General features: G+C 39.7%; 1 protein-coding gene across 1 annotated transcript in view; it reads right to left on the reverse strand.

The window, feature by feature from the left end:
• Nucleotides 1-21,098, reverse strand: part of UST (uronyl 2-sulfotransferase) — a 152,027-nt gene that overhangs the window by 59,356 nt on the left and 71,573 nt on the right. Inside the window, exons 3-4 of the mRNA XM_058021486.1 lie at nucleotides 20,110-20,265; nucleotides 12,883-12,962 (exon numbers count right to left, since the gene is read on the reverse strand). Coding sequence (XP_057877469.1) covers nucleotides 12,883-12,962; nucleotides 20,110-20,265 — 236 coding nt within the window. The remainder of the gene's footprint in view (nucleotides 1-12,882; nucleotides 12,963-20,109; nucleotides 20,266-21,098) is intronic.

Here is a 21,098-nt window from a genome sequence, read left to right on the forward strand (position 1 = left end):
AGGGATTATTAAAAAAATCAAGTCTGTTCTGGTCCTTATTCAAATGTGCCTTTTTTTTTTTTTTAAACATAGTTTATAATACTGCAAATTCCAGCCATTTGTTTCTATCAACTGTACTTGGAGTCATTTATGGAAGCTAAGCAGCACTCACAGAGCATAAAAAATCCTAACAGTTAAAAGAAAATCAAGTACCTTAAGCTATTTAAAGAAGAAAAGGGCAAATCAATGCTCCATTTGTTCAAGTATGTTCTGCATATTTTTAGATACCTATCAATCACAACATATTAAATGCTCTCCCAAGTGAAACTTTTCAGATTAACAACACCCACATGAAAGCGCTCTTGCAAAAAAATAGATATGTGCTCTCATTATACATCACATCACCTTATTTGCACTCAAACCCCTATTGTGAAGGATTCAACATGGGACATGATCCTATTTTCTAGGCCTGAGTAGCAGACTTACCTTCCCTGAATGGAATCACGACTGGATCCCACATGATGAAGTTGCACAAATATTCTCATCTCCAGCAGCACATTGGCCTGACTGGGAAGAGTGGGTCAGGATACCACCACTCCACCAGAGCACTGCAAATGGATAACACACCAACCCTCACAACATTATTGCTGTATTTAATGTTTCCTGATTTATTTTATATGCACTAGTAAATCCCATTCGTTTTAACTGATCTGTTGTTGAAGGTGTAGTTTTGGAGTCCTCATCAAAAAAACTATTTGCAAGCTTCAATCAATGATATTTAGCTTCATTAATAATATATTACCTATGTCTTTTTTAATAAAAGCAAAGTAAAAAAAAAAAAAAAAGCCTGAGAAGCATCTGAGCTTGCCCCTTCACATTTTCACATTTCTGATGAATTCCAATTTTATTATTTACAAACCCCTTGCAAGCTAGGGGGGAAAAAACCAACAAAGTTATTTGCTTGGCGTTAAAAGGGAAACTCTCTTAGCTCCTATTATTTTACATTTCACTTCAGGAGGCTTGTGACTTTGCATTTAATACAAAACTCTTCACACAAGCAGAAGATGGTTACTTCATCCTTGCAGGCAAATCATAACTCCTCAAGGAAAAGATGACTCCCACCCTGTTCTCTGAAAGAATGTCGTCTGCCTCTTACTCTTTCAACACACTCTGTTTCCCCTTAAACAAAAAGGGTGGTTGCTAGAAATTCAGTATAATGGAAGCAAAGAAGAACCAACAGCCACATAAAATTAATAGGAACAGGCATATTGTTTCCTTCTTATAAAGGAAGCACAATTTCCTTTTCCAGCACCATACAAGTAAGAATCACATGCTGAGAGTACAACTGCCCAGCCATCTTTACTCAGCAATTATGTTAGAGCTCCATTACCTGCCCTGCAGCACAGCTTCACAGGGAGGTCAAGTAAAAGCACTAACATAGAACCTTCACCTTTTTAGGGCTTAAATAAGATGCAGTTACCACAATGTTTATCTTCTGAAAAAGTTATTTTGAAACACTAGTTTTCATAACATCTGCATCGGCATGAACTTGTGGCAAAGCAATTCTCTCCACACAAACACCAGACACTTCTGGGATGCTCCAGTGGTCCTCCCAAGGGATGAGATGCAAAGAGGAATGGGCTGAGGTACTGCCAGCCTCCATAATCAAGAGTTTATCTTCCTGCTCTTGTCTGCCTCTCTTGCAGCCTTCAGCCTCATGCTGTGGTCATGCTCTCAACCTTTTCTTTAGAACTGGTGGAGTTTGAATAGGGCATTTCTCTACTGATGCACCTATGTCACCCACACAGTTATTTCAGTCATAACAGTACAGGCTGGCACAGCTGAACTGGTACAAGGACTATCTAGAGCAGACTTCAGGTAAAACTTTGGCTTCATGAGGCCTTTTTCCTTTCTTGCAGAGTACTAACGAGGCTGCCTCTCCCCAGCAAGCTGAACTTAAAGTTATGCCAGTCTGGTTTATTGTTATCGCTCTCTAATTTATCCCAGACACAAAACAAGCAATGCAGACAGGTGATGTATTATCATCCTTGGAAGCATTCAAAAAACATGTAGGTGCAGCACTTGGGGACGTGGCTTAGTGGTGGACTTGGCAGTGTAGTTAACAGTTGGACTTGATGACCTCAGCAGTCTTTTCCAACCTTAACAAATCTATGATTCTATGAAACAAGTATTTTCATTTCAAAACTTTATATTTGACTGGCCTGCCCTTCAATGAGAGGTATGTGCAGGGATTCAAAATGCCCAGTGGTTCAAAGTTAACAGTAAAATAGTGCACAGTCCTCATCAATCATCCTTTCTGGACCTGAGATTTCAATAATAGAAATTTCAGTTTCTGAAGTGATGTGTCTGGGTCACTGTAAAATTACAACGGAGTCCTTTAGGAATTGTTTCGTAAGCTGCCTCAGACCAGCGAATGGCTAAAAGATAACGCTGTAAAGCCTTGTATTTCTCTACTTCATTATCCTGTAAATCTACCAAAATATTTTAGGCTGTATTTTGTCAGTCATTCATGCATGCTAAACAATTAGGGTCTTCTTTCTACCCTATATTTTTCATTCTCCTGAGGATATCAGAGAAGTTTAATATATAAATTCACAATGAACAGCACCAACACGGATCATCATCCTGCATGGGTCCCAAGTAAAGTAAAGGAAATACTAATTATGTTTACATTTATGTAATGCAAACAGCTGGTAACAAGTAAAAGAGTAAACTAAGTCCATAAAAGACTAACAGCAGCTAAACTCCACATTAATTAAAATCACCTAATTCCAGATACCCTGTATTTAAGACTTTCTTCCAGAGGTCTGGCTCAGGATTTCTCTGGAACTCTGATTAATGTTTCACTGTAATTCAGAGATGCAAATGTTATGCATTTGCACAGAAGAATAGGGAAACTAATTACAAAGTATTACAATAAATTTCCTGCAAATAGTAGAATAGCTGATACAGCTCTTTGGAAAGTATTAAATCAACAAACATGATAGGTAGAAAAGATGTATTTTCAAAATTGGATGAGACCACAGATTTGGCTGAGGTAGTTACATTAGCATAAAATCTTGGGGCTCAACTTCTTAGGAAGGTTATTATGCAAAGGATGCTGCAATGTACTCAGCATTGCATATTCAGCTTCCTGTATGAACACATTTATCAAGAGAAGCATGGGTGACTCTAGCCATCCCATGGAAATGGCTGTTGCAGACAGCAAGTCAATGCTAGGAGTGTCCACATGCAAACTGAAATACAGTAAACTGTGCATAACAAAAGAATAAATCATTGTAACTCAGCAGTACATATCATGTATGCAATCTATAGAATATAAAAATCAATGTAAGTGAAAGCTATAACATGGCTGCCCTGTCACAGATGTGAAAATCTGCTGTCAGAGAGGGATTGTGGATGCCACTCTGCTTGAGGCTTGGAACCTACACAGTTTAATGTGACAACCTGTGATTCAGAAGCTATGTGCAACGTGACAATATTTTAAGAAAACAAAGGAGGTAATAATGAAGGGAGTGGTTTGCTGGTAAAGAGTCACTTGAGACAAAAGGCAAGAAAGACTTAAGAAAACATTTTGCACTGCAGTACAGCAAATGAAACCCAAAGCATCTAGAACCTGAAGCAGAGCATATTCACAGGGAAGGAGTAGTTCTGGCAAGGACATGCATACTTCCACATATTATCAGGAGTGTGGGAAACCCTACAGGCCACAATAATAATCCTCGTTTCCCTTTTTCTAAAAAACAGGAGGAGAGAGGAGTAAAGGCCTGACACAGCACTCGTGAGCATTCACAGAGTCCATTTTCAGAAAAACATGAACAAAGTTCATGCAGTATCACAAAAATGATAAAAAAAACTAAAAGCCTCCAGCTTGCAAAGAGAATGAGAAGGAAAAAAATACAGAGAAGCCTGAGAGATGACTGCATGACAGTGTGTAAGAAATTATACATAAGTACACAGGTGAAAAATTTGATGTGTCTTTACGTAGTGGACAAATGGACTCCGAGATCCAAGGAAAAGGAATCAACTGAACTTCTCTGAAAAATTAGGAGGAAAAATAGCTCAATTTATTATCTGAGAGAACAATTCACTATTGAAAGAATTTATCAAGTGCAGCAGATTCTCTATTACTGGTGATTTAGAATCAAGACTTCCATTTCCTTTCTGAAAGATGGAAGCTTCAGGTTTAAACTTATTCATCAAAGGTAAAAAAAGCTTCAAAATTATTCAGAACTGTCACTGTCCATCTTTTTTTCTGAAGGCAGGATCAGCTATGCGACTGCCACTACCAGCTTCAAAATCCTTAAGTATAAGCTATTCTGTTGCTTTGCTGCCCTTGTTGTTTTAACCTTCTCCTAAATGTCTGATCTAGAACTCAATAGCAATTTCAGTCCGCCACTTGTGTTATCATTACTCATTAAGAACTGCATAGTCCCTTTTCCGCTGCAGAATCTTTTAAACTAAAAAGTGAAAAAATCAGAAGTGTTATAACAGTCCTCTCTTTCCGTCTTCTCTATTTGTTTTTCTTTTCCTGTGATTTTAGGTAAATTTTTAAAATCTCTGTTCATTCTTCTTATTCTCTTTTGGTCCCCTGTGGATTAATCATCATCTTTCTTAAATCAAGTTACTCCCAAACTGATAATCTGCAGTGTGACTGTGAGCATGGAAGCTGAAAACAGTAAAAACAGGATAATTGAGGAGACATGCCTGACCCCACCTTCAGTAACTAGATTTCAAGCAACAATCTCTATTCTGAACATATCATATTATGAGTTGAATGAAAGATAAAAGTGTATTATGCAACACAGGAAAGCTAGAGGAATAAATTAAATAAATTAAATTATCTTAAAATGTGTGGAAAAATTCACCAGAAAGCAATGGTTTAAAAAAAAATAAACCCCCAAAAAACCCTGCTTAGATCACATAAAGGTCAAACTGCACATGAGATTTGTGCTTAACCTTCCATCAAGTCACAGTTAAAAAGCATCATTACACACTCGCATAATTAAAAAAAGGTAGCATAAAAAAGGAAAAAAAATACGTAGGAGGGATTACAGCACCATGTGGCCATTCATGAAATGTGTACTTTACAAGGCAGACCTCACATGATGGTAGAAAGTGTTTCATGATGTGTTAGCAAAAAGTACAGATTATAAAGAACACACATAAAGACACAGTGTTAAGGCCATGCTCGAGTTTAGCTGACATTTCCCTACTTTTAACAGCTTGCCCAGAGGGTAACTTTTTTTTTTTGCTACCATATTTTTAATGACATTTCCCTAAGTGGGTATTTTTTTTTAAAGGAGAAAAAAATCCCCCAACATAAAATTACTCTAATAGATAATCTTAGGCTGCAATCATTGTTTCAAGATGTTGATTCAAGACGGCATTCTAAGAGCCCAATCCCTCCCACAGCTGAGCTGTATAGTCAGTGATGCAAGCTGACCCAAGTACTGCTCTTTGTACAAAGTATACCTGAGTGCATTCAAAGGGTCCTGAACATTTAGCATCTTGTTATGCCAGCTCCATGCATTTGCTCAACACACTCCTTTCAAATGCTAGTGGAGCATGGTTAGCAGACATAATAGACATGTTCTACAAAATACGAACAAACTGTGTGGCACTACTTGTTCCAGAGAAAAGAAGAAACAATATTCCTCAAATTACTAAAAAAAGTCTGGGTGTCGTGACCAGAATTGCATGACTCCAAGACAATGAAAACAGCACCACAGGATCACTCTGGTTTTACTGACCTCCAGTCAGTCTATAAAAAAGAGAAATTCTATTTCCAAATCAATGGACCAAAGACATACATACTTAGGTTAAGTCATTGCAAAGCAAGATGTTTATTTGTCAAAAAAAAAAAAAGGATTGTAAATGTATCATCCAGCCCTTCCAAATTATCAACAAACTAACATGCAAGGCTTCCAAACACAAGCTGCCAGCACAGAGTGTGCTTCAGCTTTCAAACACGAAGCTTATTCACATGACATAGTTCATTCATCCAGATTTACCTCCTTTTTGTTTGTTAGCTATAGACACATTTTGCAAGAACAAGAGAATGGTGTAATACCAAAGTGCTGTGTTAAAACACAATTTTTAAAGCTGCTTCTGAATGGGAAAAAACACTGTAACAATGACTAACAAAAAAAGCTCAACGACATTCAGAAATCAAGTTTTGTTTTAGGCTTATCCAGAATTTCTCTGTCCATCCCTGCCTTCACATAGCATGTGATTTATTGCTACCCATAGGTCAGAATTCAGGTCCGAGTTTAAGGAAAATTGCCAACCTGACCAGCACTGCTGCATGTGACACTGTCTGGCTGCTACAGCAGTTTAATTTACTCATTTTTATTAGTTAGTGTTGGCCATTTAATCTGTGCAAAAAAGTAATAAAAAAAATTCTCAACAATGTTGATACAGACTGTCTACCAAAAAAGGCTTGTTTCAAGAAAAACAAGAACTTTACACATGAACTCTGCTAATGAAAAACAGAAAACTGGAAATATTCCTTATGTGGATTCTAGGGACTAAAGGCAAGCTCCTTCCCAAGAAGACGACCTACAGACCTTTCTCTCCTCCCCCAAACCCGTCTCCCCACAGCTCTCACATCGAGCAAGGACACAACAGAGCAGGGCCCGGCATCCAAGCAGGGCACAGGGAGGTGACTGCTGGCTGTGGCCCAGCACAAAGTCCACCAGCTCTGTTCTGCATGGCTTTGCCTTCAGCAGATGTACCTGCAGTGCGGCTGTCTCAGAAGTCTAGTGACCTACTCAATGTGGTTTCAAAGTGGCCAGCATGTTCAGAAATTATTTAGCAATTCAGGAGGGGAGAGGATGGAAAGACAGGCAGGACACCTGAAACTGCTGCATGGATCTCATTTCTTTAGAAACTTATGTCAAAAGTGAAGTGTTGTCCCCTCCCTTAAGCACATGCACACATGCTAAATACACACTTAAGATATTAAAAACTGCAGCTGAAAGGAAGAAGAGGGCAGCAGCCTGACAGCACAGAAAGGATGACTCCTGGCACAGCAGTGCTGGGTGATAATTCATCCCGACTCTGAACAAGTAAGATATACTGAACTGAATTATAAGGGCTAATTAAATTGTAAAATTAAGTAGAATTGGTGCTTTATCTCTCAGCGGCCCAGAGCTACTGCAGAAAGCAAAGAATTCATAGCTCCAGTGAGACATGAAAAAGTCTGTCTCACTTTCTGGGTGGTTGTTCTAATGCTTCTCCTTTCTCTGACTTCACCCTGCCCTGATCAGCCAGCCTCCAAGCAAAACTCACCAGCCACTGACAAAGGCATGTCATTAGATTTTTACACACTCAGCTGCACCATTCACTTACCCCAAGACAGGAAAGAATGCCCAAGCTCCCTGCTCTGCCCAAACTGGGCTCTGTAAGTGCACGCCCGGAAGAGAAGAGTTTGATGTTGGAGAGAGACATGCTGCCTTTCCCCTGACCAAAAGAGATGTTGCGCAATTCTCCACATCCCTGACTCATCCTTACCCAAAACCATGGCCTTGCCACCCGCCTCTGCATTCCTGCAAACATTCTTCCTGCTTCTCTGAAATCTGTGACACTTGGAGCACTCTCCAAGTGTCTTGAGTCACTGCCCAGTGACTGTTACAGTTAATTCAGCAGATTACTGAGAAATCAAGGGGGGCTTTTCCACGAATTTGAAGCCTCTTCCTGAATATTTTTTTCTTGGACTAAGTAGATGACAACAGGCACTCATGGTAATGCACAGTGAACAAACTGCAGCTATTCTGAAACAGCTTTTTATCTCTCTGCAGGTTATTCTGCTTCTTCACAGCTTCTGCACTTCTACACTGTACTCCCTGGATCTACCAGCAACACCTGGAATCTCAGCAAATATATCAACACATAAATCTTTACCTCCTTAGAGACATTATTTAATATTTGCTCTTGATTAACACTTTGGATGTTTTTCCCAGCAATATTACTATATAAACTTCAAGTCAGAAAAAGACAATAAACATCCCCAAACTCACAAAAAAACAGCACAACAAAAGAAACAGTCTTGAAATTAACTGGGTCGAGTAGCCACCCTCCAGAAGCACAGGATCATCTTCTGAAGCTAACCATCACTGCACTGGACAGACTGAGAACAGAAGCTGCAAAACACTTCGAATAAAAGCTTTCTCTGTGACAAAGGCTATGTAGAAATTCACTAACATGAAAGAAGAACAAGACAGTTTTTTATCTTCTGTTTGAAGCTGGAAAAGGTTTTGCTTTCATGTCTCCTTTTAATATTTATCTTTTTGTCTGCCTCTTCACACTACTTTGGATTGAGAAAAGATAGTACTGAATCAGAAGATGAAGATGCAGTACAGGGAGATTAATTTACTCAGCTGAACCAACAGGCACTCTTTAAAAACTGTTCAAGAATGACAGGAAAATGGCCTTGGCAAGCATTCAGGTCAGGATGAGATTTTCAAGGTTTTAGAACTTTGTTCAGCAAAACTAATGGGACTTCAGAAACACGCATGTACTCAAACTCATCACTGAAGGCTTAGCTCACTTCCACTAGAGATTTATTCTGGAAAGAAGATATAGCCTTTTTTTTTTTTTTGCTTGTTTTCACTTGGAAACAATCATAAGTAAATGCTTGTCTGAATAATCAGAGAGCTTTAAGTGCTGACAGGTTTATAAGCAGGTACAGGGCAACAGGGCACAAAGGCAGAAAATTACTGATTTGTCACTGCTGCTGTTCACATCAGCAATGTTAAAAAAACCCAACAAGTCTGTTTTACTACTGTTTGGGAAGCTGAGAAGCACCAACAAGGATGAGGAAAAGGCTAAGGTATTTAATGCTTTCTTTGCCTCAGGCTTTAATAAAAGACTAATTATTTTTGGGGTACCCTGCCCCAAGTTGGAAGACAGGGAGCAGAAAGAAGTCCTCTTAATTCAAGAGGAAACAGTCAGTGAGCAGCTACACCAGTTAGCTACACACAGGTCTACTGGGCCAGATGGGATCCACCCAAGGGTACAGAAGGAGATGGCAGGAGTGCTCACTGAGCCACTTTGCCTCCCTCACCAACAGTACTGGATAAGTGGGGAGGTCCCTGTTACTGGAAGTCAGCAAACGTGAGCCCATCTACAAGAAGGGCTGGAAGGAGAGTCCAGGGAAGCACAGGCCTGTCAGCCTGATTGACATCAGGGCCAGGGAAGGCTGTAGAACAGATGACTCTGTGTGCCATCACAGGGCACATGCACAACAACCAGGGGACCAGGTCCAGCCACCTTGGGTTTGTGAAAGGCAGGTTCTGCTTAGCCAAGCTGACCTCTTCCTCCAAGGTGACCTGCTCAGTGGATGGGAGCAAGGCTGTGGATGTTGTCTGCCTGGACTTCAGCAAAGCCTGTGACAGCTTCCTCCAGCACCCCCCCAGGACAAACTGGCTGCTCATAGCTTGGATGACTGCAGAATTTGCTGGGTGAAGAACTGGACAGCTGAGCCCAGGAATGGTGGTGAATGGAGTTACATCCAGCTGGCAGTCACAGGGGGTGTTACCCAGGGCTCAGTATGGACCAGTTCTGTTTAACAGCTTCTGGTTACCAGCTTTACTAATGATCTGGATGAGGGGATCAAGTGCACCTTCAGACAACACCAAGTTGGGCAGGAGTGTTGATCTGATGGAGGGTAGGAAGGTTCTGCAGAGGGCTCTGGGCAGCCTGGATTGATGGTCAATTGTGTAAGACTCAACAAGGCTTGGTGTTGGGTCCTGCACCTGGGTCACAACAACCCCAAGCAGCACTACAGGCTGGGGGCAGAGTGGCTGGAAAGCTGCTTGGTAGAAAAGGACCTGGGGGTGCTGGTCAGCAGCTGCCAATCATGTGCCAGTGTGTGCCCAGGTGGCCAAGGCCGGTGGCATCCTGGCCTGGATCAGCAACAGGGTGGCCAGCTGGACAAGGGCTCTGATCTCCCCCTCTATTCAGCTCAGGTGAGGCCACACCTCAGCTCAGTTTTGGGCCCTCTCACTACAAGAAGGACACTGAGGTGCTGGAGTGTGTCCAGAGAAGGGCAACAGAGCTGGTAAAGGGTCTAGACAATAATTCATATGAGAAATTGCTGAGAGAGCTGGGAAAAAAGGAGGTTCATGGAAAATCTTACTGCTCTCTGCAGCTATCTGAAAGGAGGTTTGTAGCCAGGTGGGGATTGATCTCTTCTGCCAAGGAACAAGGGACCAGGCAAGAGGAAACAGCCTCAAGTTGCACTGGGGAGATTTAGATTGGATGTTCAGAAATTTTTTTTCGTGGAATAGGTTGTCAGGCATTGGGACAAGCTGTCTGGGGGAGTGACTGAGTCCACATCCCTGGAAGTGTTTAAAAGACATGTAGATGTGGCACACAGGGACATGGCTTAGTGGCAGATTTGGCAGTCCTGTGTTAACAACTGGACTCGATGATCTTAAGGATCTTTTCTACCTTAAATAACTCCACATCTCTATTTTAAGACAAAGCAAATCAGATTCACATTTTTCACGACTCTGCTTATATTTCCTCTGCTTCTCTAGTACCTTGGTGATATGCTCTAAATGGCTTAATGCAAACCCTACGCATCTTGAAAACACTCAAGCAGAGAGGTGCAAGGCAAGCAGAAGAAACTTCTTTTGTTTCTAATGTGACCAACCAAAAGAGTAGCAAAGTAACACGCCTTCTAACTCCCACCTGTTCGCCAGCTGAATATATGCAGGAGGAAGGAGAATAAATTGTTTCTTTCCTGTGAACAAAAACTTGGTTTCAAAGGTATAAAATGCCAAACAAGAGAAGTGAGTCACTGGACTGATGTCCAGAAAGGCTGCTCCTACAAAAATTCACAGAATCCAGTAATGGCTCTGCTGCAATGGATGAGGAGTTTTGTATGACTTTTATGTTGAGCTGGCAAAAAAGCTGGGGCAAATAGGAAGAAAAGTATTCCATAGACAATCTGACTCCAGCTAACCACCACAGGTAGGAAGGTTTCTATAAAGAAATAGGGTAAAGAAATCAAGCAAAACTAAAACACTTTCATAATATTGTAACATTTATAACGTGTATTTAAATCACATCCTGAAATTTCTGTAAATGCAATATTTGACAATCCATTTCCTAAAGAAATCAGTTTAAAAAAATCACCCTAGAATTAAATAACCAAGAAAATATAAAACATGCTACTTCATTGTTAAGTATTACACTGCTAATAAATTTTGAAATGAAAAGTGTTTCATTTATCAGAAAACACTAAGAAATGCTGAACACTAGTATGCAATATTGCTGCAATTCAATGCTGTCTGATTTAGAAGACTCATCAGCCTTTTCACTACTCTCAAAAAAACCCCCAAAGGTCTTCAGGTTTGCAACAAAGAGCCAAAAGAGAAGCTACAAATAATTTTATACACCTTATGTAACTGGTTTATATTTTTGCAGACTTATATTATAAGAAAAAGGTAAATACATTGTAGATATATAATGTATACACTACAGAAGAAATGTGATACCTGAGTGGCAAGGATGTACCATAGGTACCGAAAATGGGATCCCCAGGGAGGAGCAAGAGGTTAAGACTGTTGATCTTTTTCTTTTATACCTGATGCTGAATACCATCTCTGTAAAATCAGTCTAATCAGGAATCATCCCTCTGACCCTCACATGTGCCTACTCTTTTGATCTTGCAGTTTGAAGAGCAAAGAGATCATTTACTAAAAGTGTGAAGTCCTAATGGTTTTTATTTTTTAAAGGTAATACATTAGAAATGGAACTCTCAAGGAATCAGAAGAGAGAACACAGAAGATCAAAATTTTGTTTAACTCCTCTTTGTTTCCATATAAAAAAATCATGCCCACTGTTACGTTCTATATCAAATGAATTTCCAATTGCTCAAAATATTTTATTTTCCAAGAAAACAAAAATAAACACACTCTGCCCCTAATTTTATAATTTCTTACTACACTGTCTACAGAAGCCTGAAGCCATGCACTCACATTAACTTCCATGCAAACAAAATGCTGTGTAATTAGGCAGGCTTTGGCAAAGATCTGCAGTACAATCATAATTCTACAGAATTTAAAAAAAATCTAAATGCAAGGAATCCAATCTGGTGGCACAGAGAGCATGGTTCCTGAATATCATTTCCAGATTAAACTTACAGTCTGGGCAATAAGCATCTGCAGTCAGCTTTAACCTCTGCATCCTGGCTAAATGCTAACTGGCATCATTCATTCAAGTCCTTCCAAAAATTCCTTAGAAGTTTCATCCAAATTCAATCTTCTTCACATTCCGTGCTATAAAAGTCTCTAGAGTCTTGCTGCATACTTTTAAATATCTGCCAGAAGAAACAGCACTCCCATGATACAGAGTGTAATCTGTTTGCAGGGTTTAAAAATACTTCCATAGCCTGTGGAATGGGGACTATTTTGTCAGAACTAAATTAAATTGGTTATATTGGTGAAGAGTTATTCCAGGCACAAAATTAATGAACTCAGTGCAGATTTAGATCTCCTTTTAGTGTCTGGCTATACACAGATGAATGTTAACAGAAGTGTTCTTGCCACTTTTAAAACACAAGTGCACAGTTTAAAGTCCTAAGTTACCATCTCTTGCATGTTGACTGCAAACATTATAAATTACAATCATTTTAAGAGGCAAAAACATATAATAGCATTCTGACTTTTCACAAACATACTGTACATAATTATGCTACAGAAAAGTAAGTGCGAGGGGAAAAACAACAACTTCAGAATGTGAATTCTAGTGCCAGAAGGAAGGGAAAAAGAAGTGCATTATATTGTTTATGAGTAAAAGAGGGGAAAAGTTTTATGTATTACAATTAATAGAAATCAATGAAAAAGGTTTTTGACCAAAAAAATGCCTTACCTTGAGAAGTTGAGGAAATGAACATGTCTAGTGAATAAATAGGGCTGCTCAGCAGTGCTTATGTTTTTAATCAATTCCATCTAAAAAGAATTAACAAATCAAATTTTCCACGTTACATCAACGCACAATTTGAGACAAACATAAAACTTTCAAAAAACAGATGATGATATAATTTTCAAGTCTGAATTACTCAGGACCTCCTTCCCCACTATCATCAAGAGAGCATGATGAATATTTTATGTCTAAGCAAGAAAGGTTGAGCTGCAGACACCATTCTGCTACCATGGAGCTTATGTACTTCCAAAATACTTCCAGAAACAGGAATCAGTCTAAACAAAGGCATAAACTAAAGGAAAAATCTAAACTGTCTAAATCTGCAAGAGCCTTCCAAATGGCAGCTACCCTCTGAAGACACTAGCTCTATTCACCCCAATGCCAAAAATGCAAAATGTCTGTAACAGAAAGCAGGAGCTGAACCAATGGTCATTTTTGTGTAACAATAAACACTGCCAACACAGTCAAGACACCAATTGATTTGCTTGTTTAAATATAGAAATCAGGACTTGCAATTTCTTTTACTATTACAACAAATTAGGAGCACAATCTGAATGGGCACTTTGAGAAAGGTGATGCTAAATTCTAGTTCAGGCCCATTCACATAATGTTAATTTTTTCAAAAAAGTAATTAATTAATTTGAGTTTTCAGATGATTAAGACAGAATAATGTAAACAACACCACAGACATGAGAATCTATTTTGTGTGAGCTGAACTCTAGCTATGATTTAGGGGAAACTGGAAGTATCTAGTGAAGCATCATGCTAGAAAGTCGATGTTTCAGTTAATTTTGCTTCCTTCTTATTAATTTCCTAAGATTTCATTTCCAATTTTCTGTTCTGTGTTCAAATGCATGCTATGTTATGGACACTGAACAGAAACACACTTGAAATGACAGGTTTATTGATTTTGCAGACTGGGTAGTAGAAAGCAATTCATACACTGGATAAAAAAAGAGGCAAGTCTGTGAACTACATGTTCTGATTTGAATCATATTAATCTATGTGAGGGGACAGTAATTAAAAAATGTATTTCTTAAAACTTGAATACTATAGTTGACATAAAATAAGCAAGAACATGTAGTCCAGCCTGTTGTGTGGTCAAAATAAAGTAACTGGCATATGTGGAATTACTAGCAGCAAAAAGAGCATGGTAAAAAACTCTGCCCATGCCATAGCAAATACCAAACCACATTTAAGAGACAGCAGTTGCCAATTTTTTTCCCCTTCTAATGTCCAGTTTCAATGGACTGGTATTTTGCCATGGTTTTTGTAATTTATATCACATCTTTTTGCTTCTTATCCATCCTCCACTTGCATCCTCTGCTTTTTCCCAGTGCACATACCCTGCTGGCTTTCTTTCAGCCAACATAAGCTACAGCCATTTAACTGCCAGAAAAAAGTGCACACACTCATAGACTTTCTCTACTTTCCCTCTGTCTTCAACAATTCTATACACACATATACACTATGACCACTAAAGCAAGGAGTTCAGATTGTCCACCTTCTCAGGATGGACCTTTCCCTGTCCAACTGGTTTGAGCACATCAGGGTATTTGAGGCACAGACCTCATACATCACAACATATTAGGTTTGAGAAAGGACAGCAAGGTATGTTACACCTAAAAAAGGCTGAAAACCCAAAGACATGGAATGTAAGATGAGATCACCAAAAGAAGGACAATATAAAGGGAAAAGAGAAACAAGAGAATATGGAGAGAACATGTGCAATTAAAATAAAAATTAACACAAGGAATTTAAAGAAATATTCAGGAAGGGAACAGCATCCCTTCCTTAGCTAGTCATATATGAAGAGCAAAGCTTGTCCGGATCACAATTAGAAAGCCCAGGAAGCTTTGCAATACTTAGCACAAAGGAACTGAGTATTGTTTCTTCGTGCTCTGAAGAGACAAAGGCTTTCCTAGCAAACCAGTATGTTGACATTTCTTTAGAACTGGTAACTCACTCTGACAAAAAATTATATTCTTCATTCACATTCATTCACCTTGTAGAATCAAACAATAGAAGACCCTGTAGCCTGTGTATCAATTGGATTCTGTGATAGTCAACACGCTACAGATTTTTTTTCTGTTTTTGGTTTTATTTTTATTGAGACAAGTTACAGGAGAAGAAGTTCTCAGAACTGTATAAAGCCTGATGTTATATTTTGCATTTTACTTGTGTTGCTCTATCTGCACGAATTAAGGACTGAAGACAGCAGAAGAAAGTTACTGATCTGGTATAAAAACTCTGTTCATGCCCCTATGGTCATCATTGTAATTCCTGCTTGGCATAAATTTAAAAAAAACCTTACTAGAGTATAAATATGGAGATGTAAAGATACTATACCCATGCAAAGTGATCTCACCAAATCTGAAAACACAGGCAGCTCTAGTAGAATACTGCTACTACTAAACATAGATAAGATAAGCATAGCTGGGGGTATATGTGAGTGTTGCAAAGCACCACATGAGCTTCCCCTGGCTCCCAGCTGTCGCCAGGGCTGGCACCCATTTGCTGTCAGGATTCACATCACAGCACTGCCAGGTTTCTCACTCCATTCCACCTGATGTCAGTGTCACAGAACCTGCTGCTGGACAAGCACAGACACTTCAGCCTCAGGAGCAAAGGGAGGCTGGAAAGATGTGCACAGTGCAGGACAGCATCTGGCTCCTGGCTTTTTTTTTGATCTCTTGCTACCAAACTCAGTCTCTTGAGCAAAGACAACAGCTTGATCTAAAGCAGAAACAGAATTTTGTTTTGACTTAGAGTACCTTCATATTTAGACACTTAATGATCAACTGGACTTGTAAGCAGATGTGGATAAAGCTACAATGTGCATAAGAACAAACAAGCAAAATCCATTCTTCTAAAAACCCTGCCAAAAGGGTAACTAAGGCTCAACTGAAATGACACACAGATGTCAGGAGGGAAAAATAAGTAACTGTAATGGCTCATGGCCACATGCAAATTGTGGCCATATTTCCCATGGGCCTCTCCCTCTCTCATCATGCTGTTCTGAAATGCTTTCAGGCCAACAACCCAAATGTATTGCTCAGAAGGATATAGTGAGCCCTTCCTCTTTCTAAGATTATGTTAAAGAAAAAAAAAAAAAACCACAACAAAAAGAAAAATCTCCAGTGTCTCTCAGAAGAGTAAGTTTGGTTGGTTGGTTTTGGTTGTTATACTTTTTTTCGTTTGTATGTTTGTTTCTCTAAGATGAAACAAGAATGAAAGAAAATAAGATGTAGAGGATCCAGCCCACAGAGAGCAAGAGTGAGCAGAGGATGAGGGCTGAAGAAAGAAATGCTTTTGGATGAAATGAGTGACGAAGGAGAATGCCATACAAGTACAGATGATCATATAATCCTAAATTTGAAAATAAATAAAAGCAGCAGAAGATAAACAATCCTGGCAAACACTGCTAGGGAAGAGATGAGTCAGAACACATCCATGGTTGGAGGGAGAAGCTGTAGAAATTGGAGAAGTATGAAAGGAGCTTGCACCTGCTGGGATTAAGAGCTGTTTCTCTCTCTCACTGCTGCCCAGAGCTCTCCTGCAGGAATTAGGCAGCTTCAGCGAAACCTAGCTGAAAAATACACTAATTTGCTCTTGAAATTAACTTGCAATGGGCAAGCAGTATTGCGATGGGTTGGTGCTGTATTGCAAATAAAGCTCCAGCAGATGGCACCGTGAAGTGACTCCAGGAGGGCCGGATGGGATGGATTTTCTCTAGCCTCAGCATTGTTCCTGCACAAAACCTCAACTCTGGCCTTCGAGACAGGTCGCCTTTCTCTCTTCTGGAGATGGCTAGTCCAGTCCCTGTGCTAACCACTCAGGGAAGTCCCACTTTAACTGTTTGAGGTTTGCAGTAAGTAAATTCTACTGGGAACAAAAGGAAATAACCAGGTAACAATCCCACCCTAACAACAGACAAAATGTTACTGTATTTTTTTAAGATGCTGTATTTCAGTGTGAGAATTTGAGGTCAAAATATTTCAAAATGGTGAGGCAATTGGGATTTTGCAATGTGGTCTGCTGTATCACACTATGGTCTCCACTACTATTGACACAAAAAGGACAAAAAAACCCCCTCTGTATCTATCTTCCCTGTGAGCTCTTTACTTTCTTCCACTGCTTTCAGTCTCTACTGAAGGCATGTAGGGCTCAGGAGGCACAAGTACCTACAAGAATTTTGGTATATCACTTTCATCTCAGTACTCATTTCCATAAACAACTCACAACTCCCAGGAATGAGACTAGATCTTCATTTTCAGCTCTCAAAAGCTTGGAATGGTTTCAAGAATTTCTTCACCTCCCCAGGCTGGTATGACCAATTTTCTGTCTTTAAAAGCATTTTAGAAAAATTTGTGATGGATTTTTAGTGCGTTGAACTGGAATTACACAGTAAGTTGGCTGCACAGCCATAATGATGGGTGGTAGAAGGAAACAATTTAAGGATAAACTACCAATTACTCTTGTATGTGACTGGCATTTCTATACCTATAAGCATACTCATTCTTACTTCTCTGAATGCAATAAAATGATAGTGGAGGACAAAGTCAGGGCAGGGGAAGACTTCATTTTGCAACAGTTTGAGTGACATTTTAAAGCCACATCAATTAGGTTAATATTATGTGTTATTTCCTGTATTTAATTTACTTGAAAATATTACAGCAAATGGCAAGCCATATATTAATACATCTGTTTCCAGAACTCACTCCCTTATGCCCACAGATGTTCAAAGGCTGCACTTCTAATTGCTGGCAGACACACATAATTTGGGAAAATTTCTTAGTAGGAAGCAGACTGGAAAAGGCAATGAGAATATGGATTCCAATTATGTGCAATCCCCACAGCCATTAAAAACACCTACATGCTTAACTTTATTTAACAACGGCAGACTGCATAAGCTAAATATTTACAGAAAAGTCTTGGCTGGATCAGGGCTTTAACCAAACACAGGACCCAGAAATGACAGAAGGAAGAGAGACATATCATCTCAAGTGAGAAGCCCATGCTCATGCTGAAGCCTACAGCCCAGTCCAGCTTTCTTTTTTCTTTTTCCAATGCCTGGAGCCTGAGATCATTCATTGCCTTAACTTCCTCCTGTTACACCACATTAAAGGTGGAAACCATCATTTATTTTTTCATATTCTGCTCTTAAAAATTGAGTAGACAACTAAAAATGCCCTCAACAACAGAATAGTTACTGTCTCCAAGCATGTTCTCTGGTGATCAAAGGCACTTTTCAGCTAAAATACTCAATAAATTATGAGCCTATTGTAACTATGGAAATAAACCATAAATAAAAATAAAGAGACTCAAATTATGGCAGGGAAATCTATAGAGTAAATCATCAGCTCTGTAGCAATACTTCCAGCAGATTTGCCATTTAGTAAATTAACCATTTGGGGAGTGCAAAAGGTAAGGCAGATAATTATTTGTCAGTGTGTTGGTTGCATCAAAGGTAAGTCTGGGTCTCCCTGGAATCTCCACATGCTGGACAAAAGCATGGAAAACTGTGAAGAAGTGATCTTGTACCATGTTTTAACAAAGGAAAATCCACCTACCAGAGAAAGACAGAAAAGAACTGAAAGGAAGAAGCTGATCACAGTGAAAGCTGGCGATTACTATCACCTGAAAGATTTTTGGGATTTATGGTATGTCCCTCAATCAGCAATGAAAACTGGTGAAAGATACAAACAAAACCCGAGCAGTCCTACCCACAGAAATCCCATATCCCAGCAGAAAAACTAAGCAGACAGGCTCTGTAGCACGGGATAGTTTGACTCCTTTCTGATGGGACCATATCGCCACCTTCCCAGGCTGCACAGGGCTGCCATAGGATACACATGGGAATGCTGCAGCAGATGCAGAGCAGCCATTTCCTTGGCCACAGGCAGGGGCAGTGAGGGGACACTGTCCCCCTCCACAGCCTGTTTGTGGTGTGCCACATCCAACCATGCATAGCAGCTGTTTTTGGGCTGGCATGGCCGCCCTGCCCGTGGACCCCATCTCTGGCTGAACTTGACTTATGGAGTGTTAGGTCAGTCAGCTGCAGTGGGACTCCGTGGACATCTTGAAGGGGAGGAAGATGGTACCTGAAGGAGCAATATCAGCTCCTAAATTTTCTTTTGGAGTGAACTGCTGCATCTAAAATAACAAACTTGTGCTCATGAACAGGCTGCAAGTAAATGACCCCCAATCACAGCACAATGTCACTTGCAGGCCCACAACCATATTTTGATCATTGCACACATCCTTTTGTGGTTTGCAGGCTGCTATTTCTAGAAGTGACACAGGCAGCAATTGCAGCCTTTACCTGATCAGCAGCTCAAAATAGCAGCAGTGGGCAACGTGTGCAGCATCCGACTACAGACATGCACTTTGAGGTTTTCCTGCACCACTTGTATCAATCTACTCACAGAAGTGATACATACAGTGGGTACCCTGAAGAGAGGAAAATTTAAATAAGCAGATCTGTCACAGAAACAAAGCTGCAGAAGTAATCCTTCTACAACTTTAAGGGAACATGAAAAAGGGTGTTTGCGTTATGACGTTTCATGTGGTATTTCCACTTCCCTCAGTGAGGGTTGTGCAAAAACATGAAAAAGACAGATAAGCAAAAAGCTGAGATAGGATCAAGGACATGTCATATTATAGAAACATGGGTTAGCATGGCCCTGGGAAACAACTTTTTGAAGCAACTGATTACTAGAAGTGAATTAAGAAAGTCATCAAAAAGGACCTTTTTGGCTATTATTTACTCCTGCTCTAAGACCCAAGCTAGGTCTGAATAAGGTGTCCTGGTTATAGGATAAATGGCTGCAGATACATTAATACATGTCCCAGATCTGTTTGCACTTAACTTCACTGTACTGATCTTTCTTGCCTTGCTGGAAGTCCAACTGCTATGCTGATTAAATTCAAGAGCTGTCTCACTGGAAGTTAGTTTTTCTGGTTAGCTGCCACATCATGTTGTTCTTGGCTCTGCCACCTATTTCTCTTATTAAGTGAAGTCACTTAGAGAACGATGAATTCCGCATGATTACTCAGGACAAAGTAGCAATGCATCTTTTTAACAGGATTATCTGCTAACATGTGCCTTTGTTTCTCAGTTTCATACACATAATAAGAAAACAGAGTCTAAGACAAGCAAGAGTAACTTACCTGCTCATTTTTGGTCAGTCTTGTTTTGTTATGTATGTCAGATGTAACCAGGTTGAATCCATGTTTCTCTGATAAAATTCTTAAAAGCAAAACCACAGTTCGACTTCCACACTTTCCAACTCTGTTGTAGACCACCTGACTGGGGAAAGGAAGTACCTAAACAAAGATTGAGAAAAAAATTGAATCAATACATTGACATTTTGTTTCTGTGTGCTTCTCAATAACATGCTTTTACCTTAAACCAACAGTCACATAGAGAAGAATTTCTAGGCCCTAGGTCAGAAGCATTCACTTCCCCTAGGAAGGTAGAAGCTCTTCAGAAAAGAAACAGCATGGCTCAGGGAAGTGGCAAGGTGAGATTTCCCCCTTGAGATTTCCCCCAGTTAAATGCAACAGATTGACAACTACTCCAGAAACACTATTATTATTATTATTATTATTATTATTATGTTGGTAATGATCTAGATCTTACTGCTTGTAATCTCAATGCAAATACTCATCTTTAGTTGACTATCTCCTGTAAAAATAATTTAAAGGAGTGAATTTGCACTACAATTTGGGAACTTGAAGTCAAGCTGACATAATGCAGGAGGAATGAATGCTTGGATTGCAAAACTTCAGTTTAAAAAGAAACAAAAGCAACCAAATAACAACCAGTTGCAGAGAGCTGAAATTAATCAACCCTTTTAATTTAAAATATAAACATGAATCTTTCAAACAGACTCAGAACAAATCATGCCACTGGTCAAGGATCTACGCGCAGAATAATAATCAGGGCCACAGGGGGCCTGAGGCCAACTGGCACAGTCTGATCACCTCTGTACAGGTAATGTTCATTAAAAATCAAACTAGAACAGCAACATCCAGCCTGGCCACTGGGAATGGTGTCCAGCCCACACTAATTCTTGCACCCTGCTCTCCTTCCCAGGAAACCAGAACAAGCAAAAAGTAACTCAGCGTCTCACAGTCTGTCAGATGCAGCCTTATTT

The sequence above is a fragment of the Melospiza georgiana genome, chromosome 3 (assembly GCF_028018845.1).
Source record: "Melospiza georgiana isolate bMelGeo1 chromosome 3, bMelGeo1.pri, whole genome shotgun sequence".
Classification (NCBI taxonomy): Eukaryota; Metazoa; Chordata; class Aves; order Passeriformes; family Passerellidae; genus Melospiza; species Melospiza georgiana.